Here is a 23,444-nt window from a genome sequence, read left to right on the forward strand (position 1 = left end):
ATACCCATAATCTGTTCTTAGAAACAAAGATCACAGGAACGAAATGCACGATTTTGCTTTGAGAATTTCAGGCACTTAAACATCTCCCAATTGAAGGAAACAGGAGGTCACATGTAATACGAAGGCCGTGAATTTTCAATTCTGCCATAAAAGTTTCCCTTCTGCTTTTCTTTTTGGCAAGTCTACCTAAAACTGCTCCGCGTAAACTGCTAACTCAGCGGGTGAGTTCTGGAAGCCCAGAATAGGTTGAAAAAGAGAAGACGAATTTGAGCTGCCAGTGAATTTCCTTCTGCTGGATAGAAATAATCACGTAACACCTTCACTGATTTTTCTCAAAAATGGCATCAAAAGACAAAATACTGTTGCTCTGATCAAGTCTTTTGGTGAATGTAAAAGAGGGGAGGGAGGTTACCTTGAAGAATGACTAAAGATACTGTACAAGCTGTTGTGAGTGAGAGGGCCTTCAGAGCCCGGGGAGGCCTTTTTCGCCCTCCCAGAGGCTCGAGAAAAGCCTCCGGAACTTGGGGAGGGAGAAAATGGCCCCACCACCACCGTGGTGCAGAGGCTGACTAGGCCACGCCCACCATGGCCACCCCCACCCAGCAATCGGGCAGAGAACCCATTGCTAAATTTTTTGAAGCCTACCCCTGGCCGCACCCATATAATGAGGGTCGCAAACAACACATACACCTACTTCAATGATTCATGCCTACACTGAAAAATGTTATCTATAAGGGTCAGGGGAGATATGGAGTTGTCTGTTTAGCTCCCAGAGAAGCCAGTTTTTAAAATCTTATTTTTGTTATTATTGCCATTAAGTATGCACTTTACATTATGCAAGGAGACCAGTGGGGTATTGCCTTGGAGAGAGGAATGCAAGGGATGAGAGAAGTGTCCCAAAATATTAAAAAGCCTGATTTAGGGACTGCAGGAGAGAGTTCAGTATGAAGGGCTGCTTTTTTTTTGCCTGGCCCAAAGCAGCTTTCAACGACAGGAAGTTCCTTAGATCAGCTTCCCTTCCTATCTTAGGCCACTTCAAAGCTGAGCTCCGTCTTGTACGTACGTTATCAAAATAGCAGTCGTAGCCATTGGGGGAAGCGTCCCTCAGGGCCTGCTCCAGGGATTTCACCGTCTTATAGTTAAAGACTTCGTCAAAGCCAAGCTCCTTAAGGTAATCCAACTTTTTATCGGAGCCCGCAGTGCCGACCACTTTACAACCCTGCCGGTAAAAAAAACAATCACAACGAGGGATAAGTTCCTTGGCAAGGCTATGTGAGTTTCTTCATAAACCATCTTCAACAGATAGCGATGACTGGCAGGCAGAGATGGACAGGAGAGATTGGATTGGGTTCACGGGATTAAAAATGGATAGAGATAGCTGTGAGGCAGGGAGGGAGAGAAAGAGCAAGAGAGAGAAACTTTATCATAGTATAAGCCAGTTCAAAAAGGATGAGTTAGCAAGTAAAAACCAAAGCAACACCCAAGAATTATAATTACGGTGTGGTCAAGTTGTGAGATATAGTAAAACAAAAGGCCATGTGAACAGAAATTAAATCCCATTGAGCACGTAGAGAGTATCGTGGCTGTGGAGCACAAAACCAAGAATAGTGAGTTTTCCAAACTTAATTCTTTATTGTTTCACATCTATAGAAAAAAGCCTGCCAGACTGAGGATTCTGTTTTCTGCACCTACTGTGAACTATTAGGGAGGATCTGTCTTCATCCTCTTTCTCTCACACATAATATCTGGTCTGAGTTGCCTCTTACTCCTCTGAAATGCAACCCCTCCCTCTTGGGAATCACTACGTACCATCACAGTGACACTTAAAAGAATAACACCAACTTTTTATGGAAGAAGCTTCCACAGATAATCAAATTAAATTAATTGCAATAAAAACACAGCTAAATTAAATTTGCCCACTGGAGCAAAACACACCAAAGCCACATGGAATAAAAATAGGTTGGCAGTGTTAAAAGACATATCTCATGGAGAGAGTGTATTGAAAAGATGCTATGGATGGAACAATGTAACCTGACACAATTGAGACTAAGTTGAATATAAATTTTAAAACAACAGGATGCAAGAATGACACAGAAAAAGATGTTACACTGAACATACAAAAGACACCAGATGATGTCTTAATAATCAAAATAGATGACGTGAATTTACAAAATAAGCTTATTAAACTTTTGCAGAATTTTATAGAAAGAGACAAAGAAAAAAAAGATATTAAACTGATAAGAACAGATACTACACTTGATCTTAGCCAAAAGACCGAGAAGCTAAAGAATAAAAGAATTTTGACCTTAGAAGGCCATGACCTGCAGGCAGGCTGGCATACATTCCTATGGGATGATAAAAATAAAACACACAAATACTTTCAAAATCATTTAATCAGGAGAGCGTTATTGCAAAAATGGCTCAAAATCAAAAAAATCCACCATGTGAAAATCCCAAATTGCCTATCACCAACAGAAAGGATGACTCACCCAAATTTTACAGATTGGAACAAAATCCTAAAATACAAAGACTTAATTGATAAACAGGGAAATTTAAAAACAATTGAAGAATTAGCAGATCAGAACATGAAAGTTGACTGGCTAACTTACCTCCAAATCAAAACTAAATACAATAAAGATACTAAATTATATGACATCCAAACAGAACTACACAAATTGGATAAAATTATTCAAAGCCCAGATAGAAAGATGATAGGGAGAATATATAACTTCCTCCTGAAGTGGAAGAGGAAATTGTGAAAGAACAAATGATAAAATGGGCACAGAACTTTGGCTATAATATTGAATTAGACAAATGGGAAAAAATTGGGGGAATAAATTTTAAAATGACACTATCAGTTGCATTCAAGGAAAACCAGTACAAAATGTTTTATAGATGGCACATGGCACCAACAAGGTTAGCTAAAATTTCAACAAATACCTCCCCAAAATGCTGGAAATGCAAATCAATACACGGAATATATTACCATTTATGGTGGACCTGTGAGGAGGCAAAATTTTTTTGAAAAAGGATCAAAAATTGGCTGGAGGCAATATCAGGGGTTAAAATAGAATGGAAACCTGAAGTTTTTTTATTAGGAATTATGTTGGTGAAATACAAAAAAGAAATCCAATATTTAATACTACATATAATTAGGCGACAAGGATTGCCTTTGCCCAGAAATGGAAAAACAAATTAATCCCAAATGAAGGTGAAATAATAAGAAAGATTATGGACTGTGCCGAAATGGATAAACTAACTAAAGAAATCCAGGGAAAGGAAGAATCAGAATTCTACCAGATATGGGATAAATGGTATAGGTGGATGGAGGAAAGAAACAAAAATCAATGAAAGAATATAACAAAACTCAAAAATAATAGTTATGAGTAAAATAAGAGGGTTAAGAATGGTGAAATCCAAATGAAATACAATAGAAGGGGAAATAATATAAGGTGAGCGGTATCGATTGATGATTGCTACTATAAAAAACAGGAAGTTCCTCTTCGTACTGTATTGTATAAATGTGATGTACGTCTAATTTTTGTGTGTGTGTGTTTTACATGCTTGTTAATAAAAATCTTTTTTAAAAAAAAGAAAGAAAAAAAAGATAAGAATCATGTTCTAAGACAGGGCTGTCAAACTCCCTGCCCCCGGACTGGATGTATCACACGCTGGCCATGCCCATGCCCGTCTTAGTAAAGGGGGGGGAGTCCTGATACGTCATATGACGACGTCAGTTTGACACCCTGTTCTATGACATAATCTGAAAGGTGTTGAAGCAAAAGGAAGGAATATGAAATTTTATTTATGTGATCAAAGTTAAAATGGATGTTACCTCTGGCAGCCATTAATGGACTTTTGCTAACCTCAAGGCCAAAATGATGAGATTTTGTAAATCTGTTTATAAAGAAGAGATGGGCTATTGAGAAGAGATCATTGATCATTGATATTGAAGGGAATTGAGAAGAGATGGTGGTAGTGTAAGAAAAGGTGATAAGTTTCTAAAATTGTTTATACTTATCTTGAAATAGGAAAGTCACTTCTTTATGTAGTTCGTATTGTATTTTTAATTTTTGTTTTTTATATTTTTAATCGTTTTTTGCATCTTCAATTTTCTCTCTCTTTTTCTTTTGTATTAGTTTCTACTGTTGTAAATTGTAATCTTTAATAACAATTAAAAAGAGTACTTTTCTGGATGCAAAGAATGAATATAGACATCCTATAGAACCCACAGTGATATCCCCAAAACATTATAAAAATGAGAATAATGTAATTGGCATAAGTCACATCATAATGTTTCGATGCGAAGGTTATACAGTGTGTAGTTGGGGTCAATGAGTGCTGCATGATGTCAGGTATCATATTCCCCCCATCCCATGACTAAATGGGTATGTTGCAAATGAGGTATTTATGTGCAGAACCTTCCCTATAAATCAATCAATCAAAGCACGTGGAGGTAAATAGACCAGAGATAAGCAAACCAGAGCTTTCCATTGATCAGGCTGTTGGAAGTCAGTCCAAAGCGTTTCATATCCACCTACCTTAATTTTAGCAATCTGCCCAACCACGCTGCCCACAGCACCAGCTGCTGAATTAACTAGGACAGTTTCTCCTGGTTTGGGCCTGCAGAGTTCAAGTAGGCCAAAATAGGCAGTAAGACTGCAAGGAAAAGGAATTAAAAGTTTGTGCAATTAAACATTGACACCATGATATGTCCAAAACATAAAAATCAAATAGGACTCAAATACGAATATTCACCACTAATGGGAATAACCTGATTACGTGCAATGAATAAAAGCACCACAGAATAAGGTGACATTCCTCAACTTTGAGGCCTAGTAAACACAATGGGAATTTTGAAATAATACCAATAGTCCTCAACTTACAACAGTTCATTTAGTGACTGTTCAGAGCAGAGGTGGTTTGCTGCCGATTCGGTATGGTTCGGCTGAACCGGTAGTGGTGATCTGGTCCGTGGCACGACAAAACCGCGAAGCCCTTATCCGCGGAGACATAAGCACGTCGCTAAAGCCGCGACGTCATCACCGAGCGTCATCACCGCCACGACAACAGCGCGGCAACAGAAGGGTGCTTTAAAATGGCGCCGCGGCAGAAAGCCAATTTCAATTAAGGTAAGGGTTAGGATTAGGTTTAGGGGTTTGTTTTAGGGTTTGTTTTAGGGTTAGGTTTAGGTTTAGGTTTAGGTTTAGGGTTAGGGTTAGGGTTAGGGTTAGGGTTAGGGTTAGGGTTAGGTTTAGGGTTAGGTTTAGGGTTAGGTTTAGGGTACTGAGTGCTTGGGAATGCGCGGATTTGCCCTCCGTGATTGTGTCATCGTGGTAGGGTTGCGTTTTTCCTTAGCGCTTCAAACGGCGCGAATTAGTCTTCGCGCTTATGTCTCTGCAGATAAGGGCTTCGCGGATTTGTGGTGGAACCGATCTGGTCTGAGTGGCAGAACCGGCAGCAAAACATGCGCTCAGCGAACTGATAGTAAATCGGTTAGGAACCCACCACTGGTTCAGAGTTACTGCGGAACTGAAATAAAGTGACTTATGTTTTTTACACTTATGATCAGTGCAGCATCCCCATGGTCACATAATCAAAATTCGGATGCTTGTCCACTGGTTCATATTTATGATGGTTGCAGTGTCCTGAGGGTCATGTGATCAACTTTTGGGAGCTTCTGAGAAGCAAAGTCAATCAGGTAGCCAGATTCACTTAACAACCGTGTTCCTAATTTAACAGCTGCAGTGATTCACTTAACTGTGGCAAGAAAGGTTGTAAAATGGGATAAAATTCACTTTACAACTTCCTCACTTAGCAACTTATCCACTGTAAGATTTCAAATACTTTAGCTCACCTCAGCAACAACAAGGTTTTATGGATTTGTTTATGAATACAGGGTTATGGGAAGAAGAGATCATTGTTTGCATTATAAGAGAAGGTGATAAGTTACTAAAATTATAAGTTACTATACTTGTTATCTTGAAATGGGAAAAGTCACTCCTTTATGACTTTATAATTGAGTAGGCAGCTATATATAAAATTTCTAAATTAAATAAGTAAATAAATAAACAAATAAATACACAGAATTTAAAAATTCTGTGAAAATACCAAGAAGAAAAATAGGAAGGAAAGGAAACAAAGAGTAAGGGGAAGGAGAAGGGGAAGAAGAAAGGGAAGAGAAGGGAAGGAACGAGGAAAAATGAAAAGAGCTGAGATTAACTAAAATGAATTAGAATATTCTTTGGAACAGTTTAGCTTTAACATTTCCTGAATATATTAACCAGTTTTTAGCCAGGATCTATCTACCCTCTCAGATTCCCTCCATCACATTACCTATGTCTGCCATTCTGTGGGCAGGTGGGTTAACTTCAGGGGTGGGTTCCTGCCAGTTCTAACCTCTTCTATAGAAGAGGTTCCACAAATCTACAGTGCCGATAAGAAGCGGTTCCAGCTCCCTCCGCCTGCCCGTCTGCACATCATCAAGATGAAGAGCGAGAGGAGGAATTCTGGGAGTTGAAGTCCACAAGTCTTAAAGCTGTCAAGTTTGAACACCCCTGGGGGTTTTTTTCTAAAAGGTTGGGGGTACAAGGGTCTTATAACTTGACAACTTTAAGATTTGCACACTTCAATGCCAGAGTTCCTGAGCCAACATTTTGATTGCTAAGCAAGAGCGTTGTTAAATGAGTTTCATCACATTTTACAAGTTGGCCACGCCCACCCAGTCACATGACTGCCAAGCCATTCCCACCCAGTCACATGGCTGGCAAGCCACTCCCACAAAGCAGACCACACCTATAGAAGAGTTTCTAAAAAAATGTGAAACCCACCACTGGTCAACTTCCAACAATTGGAATGCAGCCGCTTAGAATTTCATTTTCTAAAAAACTTTCTCAACTTGCACCTAATCCGGACACAAACATGTCCTAGCAAGGTATTCTTGCTACTGTGAGTCACTGCCTTCATTTTGGCCCCAGCCTGACAGTAAGCTAAATCTTAAATCACATGTAGCTGTTCCAGCTTTACATTAGTGTTTCCTCTTTCTGCTAGTAAAAGCCCAAAACTATTTCAATTTGTGTGAAATCTGAGATGCTTCCCCATTTCTCCTGTAGGTGGCACCATGGAGTAACCATACGGGAAAATATGAGAGGTCCACCTCATATCTCTTGTCTATTGGGGGCTGAGGTGGCACCCCTCCTTGTGTCTCAAATACTAACTTCTATCACCCATCTTTTTTTTTCTATTGGGGGAAAGTATAGACAAAGCTGCGCAGTAAAGCAGAAGAGCTGCCTTTCTCAGAGTGTTGGCAATCAGATTCTAGGTGACTTTGCTTTGACAGAGGTTGAATATTTTTTCAGAAAATCAGCTAAGAGAGTCACCTGTGGAAGCTGCACTGTAAAGACTCTCTCCCCCTTTACTGGTAAGGTCTAGTAGACAGGCTCAATGGTTCCTTAAGCTGGGGAGGGACTGTTTTTAACAGAAGGCTAAATCGACCAATCAAGACATCTGTAAAAACCATTCACCCATCCACGCAGTGCTGCTGTTGGGCAGATGGTCACATTTTGAAAATGGGAAGGGTGAAAAACCAGTGGGTTTTATCAAGACTTTGCTTAGCACACCTTATCCAGAAAAGATAACCCCAGGTCTGTGATGGCGAACCTATGGCACGCATGCCGCAGGTGGCACACAGAGCCATTTGTTAGGGCACACGAGGCATTGCCCTGTCAGCTGGCCAGCATGCATGCCTCCTGAAGGCTCCGGAGGTCGAAAATCGGCCTTACGGACAAACTGGAAGTCACCATTCCCGAACTTCCGGGTTCCCCATAGGTCCGTTTTTTGCCCTCCAGAGCCTTCTGGGAAGCTCCTGAGGCCTCTCCTAACCCCAACCCTAACCCTAACCCTAGAAAGCCTCTGGAACCTGGGGAGGGCAAAAAAAAATGTGCCAAAAGCGTGTGTGTGTGTGCTGGTTGTGCATTCATGCATGCAGGGGGGGTGTCACGCACATAGCATTATGGGTGTGGCATGCCCATGCACCCCCCCCTGTGCTCCTCCTGCTTTTGGCACGGGAGCCAAAAAAGGTTCGCCATCACTGCACCAGGTGATACAAACACAGAAGAATGATTATTAGAGTCATTGGAGGGATCAGCAGTGGGGAAAGCAAGCTTTTTGCCAGCACAGGTAGTCCTCAATTTACAACAGTTTGTTTAGCAACCATTCAAAGTTACAATGGCACTGAAAAAAGTGACTTATGACCATTTTTTCACACTTATGACTATTGCAGGATCCCCTGGGTCACAATTCTGGATGCTTGGCAACAAGTTCATATGTATGACGGTTACAGGTCCCGGGGTCATGTGATCATCTTTTGTGACCCTCTGACAAGCAAGTTAATGAGGAAGCCAGATTCACTTAACAATTGTTGCAAGAATGATCGTAAAGCAGGACAAAACTCACTTAGCAAATGTCTTGCTTAGGAACAGAAATGTTGGGCTCAATTATGGTCTTAAATCAAGGACTACCTGTATAACCTTTTCTGCTAGCCTAATGGACAGCATTTTAACTGAACCATGCAGAACGGACCTAAAAATAAATCCAGGAAAATTGGGAAATAAAGCTGATGTTTGAGGCTGGCATTTTCTTTTTCAACACTGTAGTTTTTTTGTTTAATTTAGTTATAAGATAAAGATGGATCGATGGGAAAATATGTGGCTGAAAGGCCTAAAATTCACTGTATGTTATCATGTAAAAGAAAATATTTACAAAATTGTATGCCATTGAAATATGACACCAGAAAAACTATTTGAAAGGTATTTCAAATACATGTTGGAAATATGAAACCATGAAAGGTAAATTTTCATGCTTGGTATAACTGTAAAAAGGCCAGAAATTTTTGGGTTCAAATACACACAACGATACAAAGAAATGTAAAGATTAGGACTTAGTTGGAACCAGAACCTTTCAGTTACAGACCTCTGTTTTTATACATGGTAAATGCAGCAAGATTATTATACTGTATGCATAAAACTCTGAAATACCTACAAAGGAGGAATGGTTGGTAAAGACAACAAAAGGTGCAGGGATGGCAAAATTGACTTGGAAAAGGCAATAACTATGTTGTGTAAAAGAGCAGGCAGAGCTAGGGTGGGGTGGAGTTAAACAGGTCATCAGCTTAGAGTCCTTACATTACCACAAATGATCCATATCCAGCCCTCTTAGAATTCCCCTGAACCTTATCTAGCACCAATTTAGTGCTGACCGTTAATTGACTGGATGCTTGTGTGTAGGCTTGAATAAATCTTCTATGTTGCAACCTAACATACGATCCTGATCCTTTGCGCCTGACAACTGTTAGTGACCGGAAACCCCATTTGTACTTTTTGCTGAAAGGAGAAAAAATGAACTTATGAAATATGGGTCAGATGATTAGAAAAGATAGAATATGGAAAGAGGGAACCTGTTATGCAATCTTAAGAAGGCTGAAGATAAATACGTTTATTATAACTACTGTAAAAAAAGTCTGGAGCTATTTATTTATATTTATATTTTGTTATTTATTTCTTTTTCGTTTACTTACCACTTTTACTTTAGATCCTTTTTTTCCTTTAAATTTGCATTGTTTTTACTTTGCAAAAAACCTCTAAATTATTTTTAAAAAGAAAATAAAAAATAAACACACTCAGGTGGGCCATGGGACTTGGTTAGGACTCAAAAAGACATTTCTGGTCATACTGATGTTCAGGGATCCTGCATAGGTATCAGGGAATGAAGAATTAGGCTGACATCCTCTGAATACTTAAGGGCATACAGTACCTTTCCCAGGTAAAAGGTATTTTTCACATAGGCTTCAATTGTGGAACCATCAACCTTAGCTTTTATGGCTATGTAGCACCATGTTCAGCAGAAGTCCCATGTAGCAGAATTCAAAGACTGGGTTACAATCCATCACATCACTTCCATCAAGTACATGATTAAGGTATACTTACCCTGGCATGCCAATTGTTCCAAGAGCCAATGACCTTGGAAGATTTTCTGGCCAATTTGGAGGCAGTGGTGATAGATTTTTACCATCGGAAATAAAATGTGTTGTCCAGCCTGCATTTGCCACAACAAAAATTCCTACAGGAAATGAAGGATTTCTGCTTTCCAAAATCCTTTGAAAAGAACACAGGTACCTAGTTATACTAGTCAACAAAGAAACTTGCAAACAAATTGCAAACACATAACCAGTTTTTAATAATTTTGTCTCAACCTCTATGAAGGAGCAGTGTAACTCACAATCTGACACTAAATCATTGCAGGGAAATTTTATGTTAAGAGTGCCATGAGAACATTCTGGCCATATTTCAAAGCATTCCTATTATTCTATAAAGCCCTGAATAGATTTGAAATATCTAAAGCAGCATTTCCTTCCATTATTTGAGAAGAGGCCCCAGAAGAGAAGCCAGTCATCGTCCCTGAATTGGAATATTTTCAATATCAATGAAGAACTTTGCATACATTCAGATCTTGATGTTATTACTTTTATCAGTTTTTCCCACTGAATCTTTGTTAATGTTTTTTCAGGTATCCTTGGAACAACGCCAACGACACAGCTTGCTTTACTGTAGATTCTATTGGAATATTCTTAATTATGCATTTGTTTTCTTCAATTCAGACAAAGCCCCGAAGTCTATCAAATTGACAGGTCTTATTATTTATTATTAGTTGACAACCCACAATTGCCTGGGTATTTATTTATAGGGTGAAAATGTCCGGACCAAACATAATTTCTAACGTTGGATTTTCCCCCTTACCAGAGGGAGTCCCCTTGTGGAGTACTGTGAAGCTGTTACCATGGCAACTCCACTGTGCTGTACAGTAGAAGCCATTTTACGGCAGTACTGTAGAAGCATTTTAAAGCACAACAGGCTGTATTTTAAAGAACACACACACCAATGGGTGTTAGGGGTGTCTTACCCCTATAGTATTTTTTTCCAGAGAGTATAAGTCATCTATAAGCTCGAGGCATTCCAGAGGTATGCTGGAACATACACACACACACAGCCATTTATATATATATATATATATATATATATATATATATATATATATATATATATATATATATATATATATATATATATATATATATATATATATATATATATATATATATATATATATATATATTCTTTATATTGAAGCCTTAATGAGGACCTTTCACAATTTCTTTGATTTAACTCACACTTGTTTCCAACAGAAAACAGAAACAAATGTGAATGTTGTTTTACTCTTCATTTTATTGCCCAATGCCCAATAACTTCACCTGGAAGAAAGGAAGACCAGCAGTTGGTGGAACAGGAAATAAATCACGGTAGATTTTACCTTGCAACCTGAGACCCTATCATAGTGTCCCCTTCCTTCATGCCTCTCTTACTGTATGCTCTGCAAAACAAAAATGAAGCAAAAGACAATGTATGAATTTTTGTTTAAAGAAATACATGGGACCAATTAATGACTGGCATGATTGACAGGCTTAATTCACATTAGGGCAGAGGGACATAAATGTAAGTGATTTAACTTGGACTCATGTCAAACTCATTTCACAATTAACGTAGGGCAGAACCTGGCTTTTATGATATGTTTTTTATTCAGCAGCAGAGGCTGCTTATTTAGGTCACATGAAAGTACATAATTAGACATCAATACAAATTACAACAAATTCAAATTTGGAGAGGGAGTTATTCTTTCAGGACATAATGTAGGTACCTGTTTGCACTACATCAAAAGCCTTTTGGTGTGTTCAAACAATGACTAAATCTTCTATTTCTGCAAACCATGAGAAACCACAAAAATATGCAAGTATAATTTGCTTTGGCTAAATGTCTTTGGCTAGAACAGCAGGCTTAGCCATCCATCATATCTAATAATAGCATTTCTGAAGTATATCCTTGGGACATGTATATTTGCCTTCATACTGCCCGCTGCTAGAGAAAAGGCAGTTGAGAGATGGCTAAATTACAATAATTAGGACAAAAGATCATTGGTCAGAATAAACTGGGGTTTTAGTATTGAAACACAAAGTCAAACAAACTGTAGTACCTCATATAGGGATCAACACTGAGATACAAACTTTCAAGTAGCATCTCTGAAACACAGAAGAAAAGATTATGAAAGATCAAGCTGATGTACTACTGGAGAGAAAACAATCATTTGATAATCTTCTGTTTTCTTTTAAAAGAAACCAGGAAGGAGTGGACAGAATATCGGAGAAGCGCACTAATCTGGAAATGCAATCTATGTGTCAGTGTTCCAATGAATCCCCTAATTAAACCATGAATCTCTAGCCAAGCTTCAAAAGAAATCCAGTTATTTATTAGAAACAACATGACGGCACATACCCAAGTGAAGCCAACTCTGACCCCACGTAATTTATGATCCAATTATGACCCTGTTTCCCCCCTCCCCCTAGGGTGTGTCATAAATCACATTCTCCAACTGGAGCACTTTCCCGGGCTGTAGAGATCACACCTCTCTGGCTGCTGTGGGTAAGCTGGGAGATAGCCTTGAAAAAGATATGCCTGGAGCGTGCTTCTGTTTGTGGCTGCCATGCTGCATTGTCAGTTTCCCATCCCTCCTTGCCTTTGGCAACTCAAGAGCAGGCCAGGGATGCTTTTCGAGTTGCCATTATGTGCACGAGGGAAAGAGTTTCTTTATCCCATGCCATTTTACAATTATACACAATGTGTAGTTTTATACTATGTTTCTGTTAAAATTCTTATTGTTACAAGCATTAAGAAAAAACAAGAAAAAATGGAAATACATTATACCAATAAAGGGAATAGCAACATTTCACATTTTACACATTTCAAAATATTTGTTTTATTTGTTTATTCATTCAGTTAGAAGACTGGGATGGAGAGCAAAAAAACCTAGAGATTTTGGAGTTGGGTGAATAAATATTAAAGCATGTCTGACAGCATTCTTTTCATCTAAGTTGTGTGATGTTTTTCTCAATGAATTTTTCTGGCCAAATTATGTAAGAGCAGATCACGTCAAAAACCTATTTTCTAAATTCATCAACTTAACACTGAAAACACCCTTCCGTTTTATATATTCACATCCAAACATTCTCGGCCTAGGATTTAATTGATCAGCGGTCAATCATATTGTTAGATACTAGCTTCAGCTATAATGGCTTCCACCAAGGTCGTCTGTTCCGGTGGGAACAGAGGTTTAATCTCATTGGTCGAAGGGTCTGACAGCTCTCTATAAAAGGGCTGCTGTCAGACTCAATGTTCGCTGGATTATACATAGTTGCTACTGAGTTAATAAAGAGCTGTTGTTACCGTTAGCCTGTGTGTGCCTTTCCATTACCCGATCTAACACATATAGTTTCTCATTTTCCAATCTTGACTTCATTTGTACTGTTTCCACATTCATTTGTGAACTTTTTTTTAAAAAGTCAACATATATGAATTTTCAGGATTTATATGCCTTCTAAATTAAATCTTTGAAGGCACTTGTCATCATGCAATTTTTCAAAACACTTTTCTTAGTGTAATATATTTAATGTTTTCTGCAAGATATGCATCTTTAAAAAAACACTAGGACAAAGTTTGTTGACATGGGGAACGTGTAATACAAATGCACAATCAAGCGATTCCTCTTACCTCCATCCTTTAGATCTGGTAGGTTTCTCTCTATTAATTCAAAGTCACTCTGCTTAGGAAACCCTTCAAAATGCTTCTTCAGGGTCCAATCCTTTGCCTTCACCATTGTACACAGCCTGAATGATTAAATAAGAATTTGGCCGCTTTAAAGCAATAGCAATAGCACTAAGACTTATATACCGCTTCACAGTGTTTTGCAGCCTTCTCTAAAAGGTTTACAGGGTCATCATATTGTCCCCAACAATCTGGGTCCTCATTTTACCCACCTCGGAAGGACAGAAGGCTGAGTCAACCTTGAGCCAGAGAGAATCAAACTGCAGGCAGTGGGCAGAGTCAGCCTGCAATACTGCATTCTAACCCTGCACCACCATGGCTCTTGTTTCTCCTTTAGTGCAGTGATTTCCTGAAGTTTAGATTCCCAAGAATTTTTTTTTCTCCTGGCCAAAGCTGGCAATACCTTTCACTCAGAAAGTCCCAGATTTGTTTTATTATTTCTAGAACAATAGATGCCCACAGTGCAGGCAGAGGACAATCCAATTCACAACACATGCCCCTTACAAATACAGGTAGTACTTGACTTACAACAGCTCCCTTAGTCACCGTTCAAGTTACAGCAGCACTGAAAAAAGTAACTTGCGACCATTTTTCACACTTATGACCGTTATAGCATCCTCATGGTCACATGACTTACATTCAGATGCTTGACAACTGACTCATATTTATGACGTTTGCAGTGTTCCGGGATCATGCAATCACCTTGTGTGAGGACTACTTGTATACAGTTAGAGCTGATAAAACGAAAAGATCAAGTGCATTCAATCCCTGCTTGCATGTATATTAGTAACAGCCTCAGGAACATTAGTTCGTTGTCTGATTTTTCTTCAAAGCCTATAAAATCTCTGGGCAATATATTCATATGACGGCATCAGAGGTGTTATTCAGCCAGTTCTGACAGGTTCTGGAGACCTGGTAGCAGAAATTTTGAGTAGTTCAGAGAACTGGCAAATAGGCTGCCCCCCCCCCCCCCCCGCTGCCTCCCAGCTGATCTTCTTTTGTTGCCCTGAACAGGAGAACGGAGCTGGAAAGCAGGTTAGTGGAGTGGGGAGGGAATGGGGATTTTGCAGTAACCTTCCCCTGCCACGCCCACCAAGCCACACCCACCAAGCCACTCCCACAGACCTGGTAGTAAAAAAAATTGAATCCCACCACTGCATGCAACTCCATGCCCAACATTACTTTCCACCACACAAAAAGTCACTGGTGAAGATAAATGAGAGAGAAATACGGTGGTGTTCCTCCATGAGTAACTCCATGTGTGTTAAGTCCAAATGATCAGAAGTCAACATACATCATGATTTGAACATAACTATGTTAATAGAATTTTTTAAAAAAACAGATTAGCATTCTGTGACCACAGCTGTTTCTTCTAATTCATGGCTTAGTGCGATTTGTGAATCAAGCAAATTGTGGCATACTCAATGAACCAGGGTTAATCTGCAGTCTATTTTATTTTATTCAAAAAGTCAAAATATTTTTTTAAATCAAAGTTAATCTGCAGTTTCCTATGATTTGCAAACTCATCGTTAATTTCAACAGTTATTTCTCCTAGATTTTGTTACTTTTAATACTTGCTTAGCTTTCTCCAGTTTAGGGTGCAATCCTATACCCACTCCCCTAAAGATCAGCCCCCTCTGAATCCAGTAATGAAATCTTTTAAAGCCATTCATTTTGAAAGTTTAAAACATATTCTTTTGTGGGACTGAAATAAAAAAAAAACGGCATTGCCAATTATAATGACTTAGAAATTGCTCCCCAATTTAAAAGTTCATGTGATTTTCCCACTGCAATATTTTATTTTCATAGTGCAAGTGTTTGGTTTTCTAGATCAACCCCCCTCCCCCAATACATACATAAAACAGTAAACAGTAAAAGAGTTGGAAGGGACCTTGGAGGTCAACTAGTCTAACCCCCTGCTCACGCAGAAAACCTGTCCTAGGGATTCAAACCACCGACCTTTCTGATCGACAAGCTCAGTGTCTCAGCTACTAAACCAGTAAGTCACGCTAACTTTTAACCTTTAAATTTAACATTTAAGAGCATTTCTATTCATCACTTGACACACACACCCGCCCCCAACATTTGATAAATTTACCTCCTGTATTTCAGAGCTACTTAGCCCGACATATTTAATCTCCTGTCATAGGACTTCCCAAATGAAAGCGATATCGTCTGTCAGAAATGGTGTAGGGGCTCTCCCTGCTTGGGCTGGGGGTTGGACTAGATGACCTACAAGCTCTCTTCCGATTCTGTGCATCTGATTATGTCTATTGTTCCAGTCCGCCGCTCACCCGGATCCCCGCGGCTCAATCGACTAACCTGCGCGGCCACCCGAAGCAAATCCTATTGTGCAAATTCCCGAAGCGAATCGCTTCCTTCTCCTTTCTGTCAACTGCTCGGATTTGGGAAGCGAGTTGGCTGATAACCGTTTAAATTCTTATGCAACCACTTGGCGCAAAACCGCCCCTCAAAGCTACGCAGTTACCAACCTGTTGGGAAAGGCGAGGCTCTAGAAGTAACTTATCTGCTCCCCGGGCCTTTTTGCAGGCGGGTGTATTCTGCCAACGTCCCGTATCAAAACGAAGACCCGCCTCGTTTAAACATTAACTCCCTTTGTAAAGGAGATCGGCCTTACAGATTAAGGGAGCTATAAAATTTTTGAGACCTTTGAAACACATTATCTCCCTGGGGCGTTTTTTGCTGTCAGCAAAATGAAGCAATCCAGGTTTATGATCACAAAAATGGCCATAGATCTCTCCTGGCTGTGCAGCTCTGTGAAGGGCTTCTGGCTTCAATTTCTTTAAAAGATTTCTATGTTAAAATAATATTTGTAGTAGATGAAAAGAAAAAAATATGGGCGGCAGGATAGCAGTATTCCAGTATTTGAAGGGCTGCCACAGAGAAAAGAGGGTCAAATTATTCTCCAAAGGGCCTGAAGGCAGGACAGGACAAGAAACAATGGACAGAAACTAATCAAGGAGAGAAGCAACCTGGAATTAAGGAGAAGCTTCCTAACAGTGAGGACAGAGTGGAACAGCTTGCCTACAGAAATCGTGGGCGTTCCATCACTGGACGTTTTTAAGAAGAAACTAGATAGTCACTTATCTGAAATAGTATAGTTTCTCCTGGTTGAGTAGGGACCTGGACTAGAAGACCTCCATGGCCCCTTCCAGCTTCTCTTCTCTTCTCTTCTCTTCTCTTCTCTTCTCTTCTCTTCTCTTCTCTTCTCTTCTCTTCTCTTCTCTTCTCTTCTCTTCTCTTCCCTTCCCTTCCCTTCCCTTCCCTTCCCTTCCATTCTATTCCAAATGGAAACTGATATGTGTCTAGTTTTTCTGGTGTGCAGTGTCATACACTGTCATTTTGAGGATAAAGTTGAAACAATTTGTGTCCAGGTCTGTAGATATTTTCACAACCCTCTTTTTGACTTGTGCAGTATACAGGTCCTCAATGGAAGGCATGTTGGTAGCATTCCCCCCCGCCCCCTTGCAGTTCTAATTATTTGTTGAAGTCTGTGTCTGTCTTGTTTGGTCGCAGAGCCAAGCTAGACAGTTATAGAGACCTTCCATCTGTATGCAGATTCGTTGTCTGAATGAGACCAATCACTGTTGTATCATCTGCAAACTTTAACAGAGGGATCTTTTGAGATGCAATCATTGGTATACAGAGAGAAGTGTCAAGACATGACATAGAGAGTAGCTTATCACACACACAAACCAAACATTTTGAGAAATCAAGCAATTACCTGGCTTTCCATTTTTTTTAAAGGAAAAAAAACGTAAACAATACTGGATACAAACTTTCGGAATCATAAGGTTCTTTCCTCTACCATCCCAAAATTGAAGTCAGAGTATGCACCATATCCATAGGTTAGATTATAAACATTATTTTACAAATATTCTATACATTTCCAATATATTATATGGAGACCATAGCAACTCTTGTTTCTACATTAAATTAAATATTTCCCATTCTGCACAAAAAGCTCACATTAAAGAGATGCTACAGAATCCAACAGGTATCTTACATCAATAATATTCCCTTTCTATATGTGAAGGGAAGCAAAATCAGGATGGCTTAAAGATGCTTGTTTCACGATCAATAACAAAAAGGAAGGGCAAGTTGGCACCTTGCATTTAAGAGTCTTTATTTTTATTATGATTTTAGTGTTTCATTCATCAATTTCATTTAATATAAAGTGGTCCGAGAGAAAAAAAAGTGCTCTTGTTTTAACTTCCATCATCCAAAGTAAGAATGTTCAAGGTGGCTTGGTTAAAAAGTGGCAAAAAAATGTACAGTTCAGAAATAGCACACCTGGTGTTCCTCCAAGAGAGGGAAAAAAATCCTACATCAAGGTGTATAGTAAATCTTCAGTATAATTAGTGGTAATGATTCTGGGCATTTGGTGAATGTCCGTGGTGCAGGGAAGAAATTCAGAAAAAAAGCTACTGCTTATTTGGTCTCAGTCTTTTCTTGCAACAGTGGTATAATAGACTCCCACGCTGTAAGGCACTATTTGAATCAAAGAAACAGATACAATTAACAATGCCATTTTAAATCAAGTAGTCACAAGAATGGTCTTATAATAATGTCATTTAAAACTGAAGCAGCCCTAAAGAACACAATTTGTGGATAAACACCATATACACCTTGAAGATTGTCTTCCTTTATGTGGAATATCTCACATCCTTTCCAAATCTAGCACTTTCCAGATGCATTGGTGCTTATATTTTCAAGATTTCCTACCTATCAAAGGTTCACGTACTTTAGCCACACACAAATCTATAGCTTTAGATCACTTTTGATTCATTTGTTTAAATGGGTTTTCTTTATATAGTTTTAGGATTTGTGGGTAGGACAGATCATATTTTGTGTGATACTTGTGAATTGAAATTGAAAATTCAAAAAGATTCATAAAACTTTTTAGCACCATGATAGGTGGGAGCTTGGCCAGAGCGAAAAAACATGAAGGCGAACAGGAACAAAGGAGTTATGTGGAAGAGACACTGTGGGAAGGAGCATAGGAAATATAGAATATTTATTTGTTTTATAATAAATCAATATAAGATGATGCTAAGGAGAGACAAAAAAGTATATGGCAAAAAGCCCATGTGGAAAGAAGTCCTGACAAGTAAAAAAGATCTATTAGTCTTATTTACAGTGTAAAAAATTACTTACCCACATATGGTTTCACATAATTTACAACTCATTCAACTTTACACTAATGAACCTGTTTGCATTTCCAATAGTGTCTGGGTTATTTGGTAGTAGCACTGTTGCTCTGAAAGTTTTAATACTTTTAAGATCCTACTTAATAGCACTGGGGTTTATTTAGGTCCAACAATGTCTATTCCTGCTGCTTGATTCCTAAATCATCTCTGCCATTTTAAAAAGGATAAACCTTTACAGAAGCAAAAGCATGCAAAAATATTTCAGCTGTTAAATTCTTCAAGGAAACCAAGGATTAAAATTTTCTGAAAATGGGTTGCGGGGGTGGGGTGGGGGATTGATTGGTCGGCCCCGCAATGCCAATACTGTTTGGCAGATCTCAATCATTTTAACATACACGAGTATCTTTTTGACCAGTGTTAACATGTAACAGAGAGAAGTGGAGAGAGCACACAGCCCGGGGGTGGAGGGCTGTGCTAATTGTACACGTATCTGATGTGATTTTGCCTAGCTTCACCTGCTGCTTCCTGTCTGTTAGGAAGCTTATGGTCACTTACAAGTGTGGTCAGGCACAGCTAGTTGATTTAGTTTAGTTAGAAGAATATTTGGAATGATGGTATTCAATGCTGAGCTCAAGTCTACAAAGAGGACCCTTGCATAGGTCTTTGGACATTCAAGATGTTGTAGGATATAGTGCAGAGCGATACTAACAGCATCTATTTGTTTGGTAGACAAATTGCATGGAGTCTAACAGTAGATTCATGGTGGTTTTCAGGTGGGCCAGCACTAGTCTTTCAAAAGTCTTCATAACTACAGATGTTAGAGCAACCAGTCTGAAGTCATTTAGTTTCTTGATGGAGGGTTTCTTCAGCACTGGGATGATAGTAGAGCGTTTGAAGCAAGAAGGAATATAGCACATCTCTAGTGATTGATTAAAGATGCAGGTGAAAATGGGGGCCAGTTGGTAAGCACTAGCTTTTAAGCAAGAAGGAGTTATCTTGTCTGGGCCTGGTGCTTTTCCTGGCTTTTGTCTGTGAAATAGACCTTGCACCTCATTTTCTGTCATCCCCAGAGGTGGTTGGCCTAATGGGATGGGGTCAGTTGTAGGAGGCTTGGCTTTTGTAGGTGTGTATAAGGTGGGGATTGTAGAGATGGGTGGCAGTAATTTTCTCTCAAACCTACAGTAAAACACATTCAGGTCATCTGCCAGTTGTCTATTTCCTTCAGCATGGAGGTTTGCTATAACCACTGATATTTTTAAGCGTTCTCCACATGCTTGCTGGTTTATTTGTTGAGAACTGATTCCTCAGCTTTTCAGAATAGCTTCTTTTTGCTGCTCTGAACTCCCTTGTTAATACGTTTCTCGCCTAATTGTACAGCATTCTATCGCCTTTTCTGTAGGCTTCCTCTTTGGTACGACATTGCTGCTTAAGATTAGCTGTGAACCAAGGTTTGTTGTTATTGTATATTTGCAGGTTTCTGGTTGGCACACATAGGTCTTCACAAAAACTGGCATAAGATGATGCAGTATCTGTGAGTTCATCCAAGTCTGCAGAGGCATCTTCAAAAACATTCCAATCAATGCAGTCAAGGCAAACCTGAGGCTTTAGCTTTGCCTCCTGAATCCAAGACCTCACTTCTTTTCAGGTCCTCTGGATGAACTTAATCACTCCTTGCGTAAGGTGTAATGACTAAGTCTGTATTGGGTTCCCACTTGTTCATAACTTGTATGTGCAAGTTAAGAAATCTGCAAATATTGCCACATATATAATCTGATTCCCCACCCATAGCCGATTGCCAAAAAGCATGGAGGGAGACATATCATGTTGGAGTTGTCTATTAAAGTGAGTTAGTACCCATGTTCTCTGCCTGACTTGGTCTCCTATGGACCTCAACACTACAAATAGGCATGATTTAAGTTCAAACCTATCAACGTAGGGAGGGTCACTATTTGCCAATTTAAGTTATTTTGTAATTTTAAGATTTGCAGTGAAGAACATTTGCTATTAAAAGCTCCTAAAAACACAGTAGTTGGCTTGCGTCTTTTTTCCCCTCTGGCGTTGGTTATCTAAGAGTTTGCATTCGTTCTGAAAAAAGAAAATGTAATTTTTTAAAAATAGTGTAACTAAAGTTGGTGCTCCTAAACCTGGGGATATATGATCAGTCCTTGCCTTATCTAAAGCTTTCGCGCCCAATCTACGAAGGAGAGGGGGGAAAGGTTAGCTTGTTTCTTATTGACATGTACAAGAGCTAGACGGTGCTTGCCTAGAAACCAGAAGGTGTGTCTTAATTTCAGGAGATATGTTCTAGGCATGAAAAACTGGCTGGGTGACTTTGGCCCAGTCATTTTTTTTTCCAGCCCAACCCATCTCACTGAGTTGCCATTGTGGGAAAAATAGGAAAAGAAAGAAATATTGGTATTTTTGCTACCTTGAATTGTATATGAAAAAAGTGGGATAAAAATCTAAAAAAATAATAATTCGGAATTTAGAGCAGACACACTGATTGGTCATTAATCCATAGTTGAGGTCAAGAAACCCCAATTGGCAAGTGTCAGTATGTGATCGTGTTGATTCCAAGTTTAATATACAAATTCTGCTAAGCATATATTGTTTAACCAATGGCAAAAGTGGCACTTTTAAGATTTTCAGTTGAGAAGATGTACTACTGCGCAGAAATCTGAGGAAAATGAGGGAAATGTATTTGGGATATGAATCCTTCATGTTGATTCCAGGTTTAATAACACTTGAATATCCCCTTTTGCTTGCAGTGGGGCTTACAAGAGTCCATTCATGGAACACAAAGTGGAGTATAGTATTGTGGCACAATGTTTGCACTGTCAGGCAAGTAGGCTTTCATTGTTGTGTATTGAAGAATGGAAATCAAATGAAAGATCTCCACAGCTTAATTTTAAAATGTTTTGTTCCTGTTTTGCTAACTTTCCACTAGTTCAAATGCTACAAATTCTTAAAATGTGTAACTATTCAATAGTTAAATATTCCCAGACGATAAACACAAAAGAACTTACTAAAGTAAAAATGTTAGAAAGCTATCAACTAGTTACAGCGGTAAACAGCAAAAACTCCAAATAAATTAATTAAATAAATAAATCAAGAAAGCTTTCAGCTACTTTATTTTGGGTGGTGTTGTATTAGAACTGGAATTACAATGTATGGTAGTAAATACAAATGTCTAAAAGTAAGTTTAAATAGCAGTTAATAGCAGTTAGACTTATATACCGCTTCATAGGGCTTTCAGCCCTCTCTAAGCGGTTTACAGAGTCAGCATATTGCCCCCAACAACAATCCGGGTCCTCATTTTACCCACCTCGGAAGGATGGAAGGCTGAGTCAACCCTGAGCCGGTGAGATTTGAACAGCCAAACTGCAGAACTACAGTCAGCTGAAATAGCCTGCAGTGCTGCATTTAACCACTGCGCCACCTCGGCTCTTAAATTGGTTTACAAATCTCCAGCTTTTTGGTGGTAAATAATACAGTACTTTGAACTGCTTAGAATGGAAAATGTGGCAAAGGACTGCAATGGAGACAGAACAATTCCTCTTAAACTATTGCCCTTAGCTTAATCAACATATTAAACATGAACTTTGAACTAAATATTATAATAGATTTGCTGCCTGTCAAAACTGAAGAGAGATTTTTTGTTCTGATTTGTAAAACCAGCATTTCCACCCACAATGAAAAAGACTCTTCTGAAATAGGTTTTAGGTTGCTTCTAAAGGTTCACGCTTTAGAATTCCTTTGGAAAATGGCTAACATTTACACTAATACGCATAACAATTTGCTTGCTGCTTTTGTATTCTTACCAATATTAACACAGGAATTTCCACTTCCCGCCCCCAAGAATTAAAAGGTTTCTTGAACTTTCTGAGTGAATCCTGAGATCTCGAAGAAAGTGGGGGAAATAACAGGCAAAATGTCAGGGATTACCATCTTTTTTGGACTGTAAGATGCACTGGAGTATAAGCAGCATCAAGATTTTGAAGAGAAAAACAAGAAAAAAAAAGTTTTTGGCCTCCACACATCTGGATTTTGGTCTCTCCAGCCCCCAGGAGCACTCTGCAAGCTTTCTGCACGCCCTGTTTTTGCGAAAAATGGGTGAAAAACAGGCCCGGATTTGGCCTCCCAAACCCCTCAGGAGTGCCATTTTTGCTCTTTCCAGCCTCCAGGAGCACTCTGCAGGCCTCTCAAACCCTCTGTGTGCCTTGATTTTGCCAAAAATCGATGTGCTGGGCGGGGTTTCGGGAGTCCAAAAATGGCCGTATTCAGTGTATAAAATGCACCAACATTTCCACCCTCTTTTAGGGGGGGGGGGGATGAGTCTCATACTCCAAAAAGTACGGTATCTAGTGCGGGGTTTCCCAAAAGGGGTCTATGTTGACTATCCTGGATTATCCAAAGTTGTTGCTGTTGTTATTCATAGTATTACTATTCATAAAATCATTTCCATATAATAAATGTTTGGGATTAATGAATAATCTGAAACTTCATGAAGGGATTGATGATCTGAAGAGTTTGGGGATCCCTGATCTAGTCCAACATCATACACTGA

At 39.2% G+C, this 23,444-nt stretch overlaps 1 protein-coding gene and 1 pseudogene across 6 annotated transcripts in view; both read right to left on the reverse strand.

Annotated features, from left to right (window-relative positions):
• The window catches only part of PTGR1 (prostaglandin reductase 1), a 33,017-nt gene extending 16,770 nt beyond the window's left edge, over nucleotides 1-16,247 (reverse strand). Inside the window, exons 1-8 of one of the 6 annotated variants that reach the window (XM_014074218.2) lie at nucleotides 16,029-16,153; nucleotides 14,409-14,618; nucleotides 13,653-13,768; nucleotides 12,082-12,127; nucleotides 11,365-11,424; nucleotides 9,984-10,151; nucleotides 4,542-4,659; nucleotides 1,064-1,219 (exon numbers count right to left, since the gene is read on the reverse strand). In XM_014074218.2, coding sequence (XP_013929693.2) covers nucleotides 1,064-1,219; nucleotides 4,542-4,659; nucleotides 9,984-10,151; nucleotides 11,365-11,424; nucleotides 12,082-12,127; nucleotides 13,653-13,758 — 654 coding nt within the window. In that variant the 5' untranslated portion in view covers nucleotides 13,759-13,768; nucleotides 14,409-14,618; nucleotides 16,029-16,153. Of the gene's footprint in view, nucleotides 1-1,063; nucleotides 1,220-4,541; nucleotides 4,660-9,983; nucleotides 10,152-11,364; nucleotides 11,425-12,081; nucleotides 12,128-13,652; nucleotides 13,769-14,343; nucleotides 14,619-15,804; nucleotides 15,933-16,028; nucleotides 16,178-16,198 lie in introns of those variants that run through there. The other 5 variants (XM_014074216.2, XM_014074220.2, XM_014074219.2 and 2 more) reach the window with 5 other exon arrangements.
• On the reverse strand, nucleotides 2,182-2,286 carry LOC148045459 (U2 spliceosomal RNA; annotated as a pseudogene).
• Nucleotides 16,248-23,444: the final 7,197 nt, after the last annotated feature.

Source organism: Thamnophis sirtalis, unplaced genomic scaffold (genome assembly GCF_051295495.1).
Source record: "Thamnophis sirtalis isolate CommonGarterSnake01/CBP01778 unplaced genomic scaffold, rThaSir2_p1.2 scaffold_5, whole genome shotgun sequence".
NCBI classification, from domain to species: domain Eukaryota; kingdom Metazoa; phylum Chordata; class Lepidosauria; order Squamata; family Natricidae; genus Thamnophis; species Thamnophis sirtalis.